The 2,196-nt window shown below is 58.7% G+C and overlaps 1 protein-coding gene across 1 annotated transcript, besides 1 other annotated feature; it reads right to left on the bottom strand.

Moving 5' to 3' along the window:
* Positions 1–1,022: 1,022 nt before the first annotated feature.
* Positions 1,023–1,041: a microsatellite.
* Positions 1,042–1,376: 335 nt separating this feature from the next.
* On the bottom strand, positions 1,377–2,192 carry TraAM80_08574 (uncharacterized protein; the record flags this gene model as incomplete). The annotated part of the gene is made up of 1 exon (XM_029385317.1): positions 1,377–2,192. The coding sequence occupies one exon, from the start codon at positions 2,190–2,192 to the stop codon at positions 1,377–1,379; it is 816 nt and encodes a 271-aa protein (XP_029234829.1).
* Between the last annotated feature and the right edge of the window lie 4 nt (positions 2,193–2,196).

Genomic DNA, 2,196 nt, shown 5'->3' with positions numbered 1-2,196 from the left:
GTCTAGCGAGGGGCAGAGAGAAGTGAGGAGGGTGAGAAGTGGAACACACAAAAACACTGAGAGATGACAATGACAGACAAACCACTCGAAGCCGCACGTCACACACACCGCAGCAGCCGCACCATCGCCACTCGCACACCTCATTATTGATCGTTTCAAAACACATCCACCGTGCAAGGGCGAAAGACACGCGGAGGAGAAGCCGGCCCCACAGCGCACCCACACACCCGCAACGCGAAGGACGGGGCGAATCCACGTCCACCGCACAGTCTGCCGCTGCCGCACATTTGCCCTCACCGATCCGCATCACGCCGCACGGCAGGCTGCGATGGGTGGTGCCCCACACACTCGCAGCGAGACACGCCGCACACCCCGTCTGTTCTCTTCCTCTGCAGCGGGTGCCTTCAAAGCGGCCCCCACACGCCCCGTCACTCCCGTGCCATCGCAGCAGGAAACTAAATGACTCCTCCTCGTGGACTACCGGTGCCTCTAGCAGGAAGAAGAAGAATGAAGGCATGCCAGCAGCACAGCCGGCAGCGGGAGCAAACAAAGCACAGAGACACGCAGCGACGGTGGCGGACACGGCACCAACTAAAAGAGAGCTGCAGTCATTTGACTCGAAAAAAAAAGGAGAGCAAACAACACAAAATGTTTCGGCAGATGTTTTTTCTTTCACGTGTCCAGAAGCAGAAAAGAGCAGCGTGTATTCATTGTCCGTGCGGAACACAGAGGAATAAAAAAACTGCCTGGTCGCACATTACGCATTTGCCCCTCACGGTCTCCGCGGCCTCGTGTTTCGTTTGGGCACTCCGTGAAACGCGCAGCAACGAGGCCGGCATCGCGTGTGTATCGGTGGCAGCAGCAGACAGGAAAGGGAAGGGGCGCCACCCACTGAGAGCGTGCACGGAGTGACGATGCAAAAAAAAAGAGCAAAAACATCCCTCAGACCACAGGAGAGACGTTGGCCCAGAAGAAAGAGAAGCAAACTGAGCACACAAAAAGTCTGCGTCGTCCCTGCCAGGGTGTGTGAGTGTGTGTGTGGTTGCGCCTCATCATTACCCAGCCTCACAGGCAACGGCAGCGGTAGCGGTGCGGCATGGACCCACACAGCTGCGACGTATCTGCTGCCCACGTTGTCTGTTGTGTGTTTCCCGGCGCTGAGACTGTCGGGGGTCACAGTGGTGCAGACCCTCTTGCAGGCGTTTCCTTTCCGAGTTGAACCCGAACTGCCTGCGCCCCCAGCAGCAGCACGGGGAACAGCAGCCCGCGCCCACTGCTAGCTGCATCTTCTTCTGCAGGAGTGTCCCCTGCAGCAGGTGCTGAAGATGCTGCCGGCATTCCTTGAGGCCGTGATTCAGGCCAATTTTCTCTGCCCCTCAATAGTTGGGCCGTAACTTGCAAACGCCCAAAATGCCAAGGTGCACGTCACCCACAGCAGCACGGTAATGAAACAACAGAAAAAGAGGCTTCTCAACACCCTGCCACTTTCGCCGCAGCGCACTGCCCTGCGTCGCAAAAGGCGCTGTGAACGCAGCATGCCCCCGTGGCACCGGCCCTCCCGCAGCGCGATCCACAACGGCTGCCCAAGTACGTCGATTCGGCAATGAAGCAGATGCTGTCACCACCGTCGCCCGCAGTCGCCTCGGGAATGTCAAAAGGTTCAAGCCGGTGTGCATAATTTGTCCGTTTCCTCTAGCCACAAACACGCCAACCCAACTCTTTGTCATTACCCGACCACGACACCTCCACCAACGTACTTGCTGGCGACGCACCGCCACTACGCCCCGCCGCTGCCCCGCAGACGGAGGACCGTCAGGGCGCACACAGCACGGCGCCGCACAGTAGCCGTCACCATCCGTCGTAGCAGCAGCAGCAGAGTCGCAGGAGTCGGTAAGCTCCGAGGATGACACGGAAAAAAAAAAAAACAAGAAGGCGAGGAAGGGAAGCAGAGGTTGCAAAAAGGGGAGCGGAAAAAAGTGAAAGCAGAGAGAAGGAACAAAAAGACGACGGCCCACCAAGTCCACGCGCACAGAAGACTCCGCACCCACCACCGACGGAGCAGCCACACCACACCGTGCACGGGACATGACGCCACTCAAAGCGACACCACCACACGCAGCGCCCCGCACCCGCAAGGGAAGGGAGAATGACCCACAACGCACCTCCTCCCCCTTTGCTCTCTCTTCCCTCATCCCC

The sequence above is a fragment of the Trypanosoma rangeli genome (assembly GCF_003719475.1).
Source record: "Trypanosoma rangeli strain AM80 chromosome Unknown Tra_15.4_contig_00434, whole genome shotgun sequence".
Classification (NCBI taxonomy): Eukaryota; Euglenozoa; class Kinetoplastea; order Trypanosomatida; family Trypanosomatidae; genus Trypanosoma; species Trypanosoma rangeli.
This window is presented reverse-complemented; position numbering and strand designations above follow the sequence as displayed.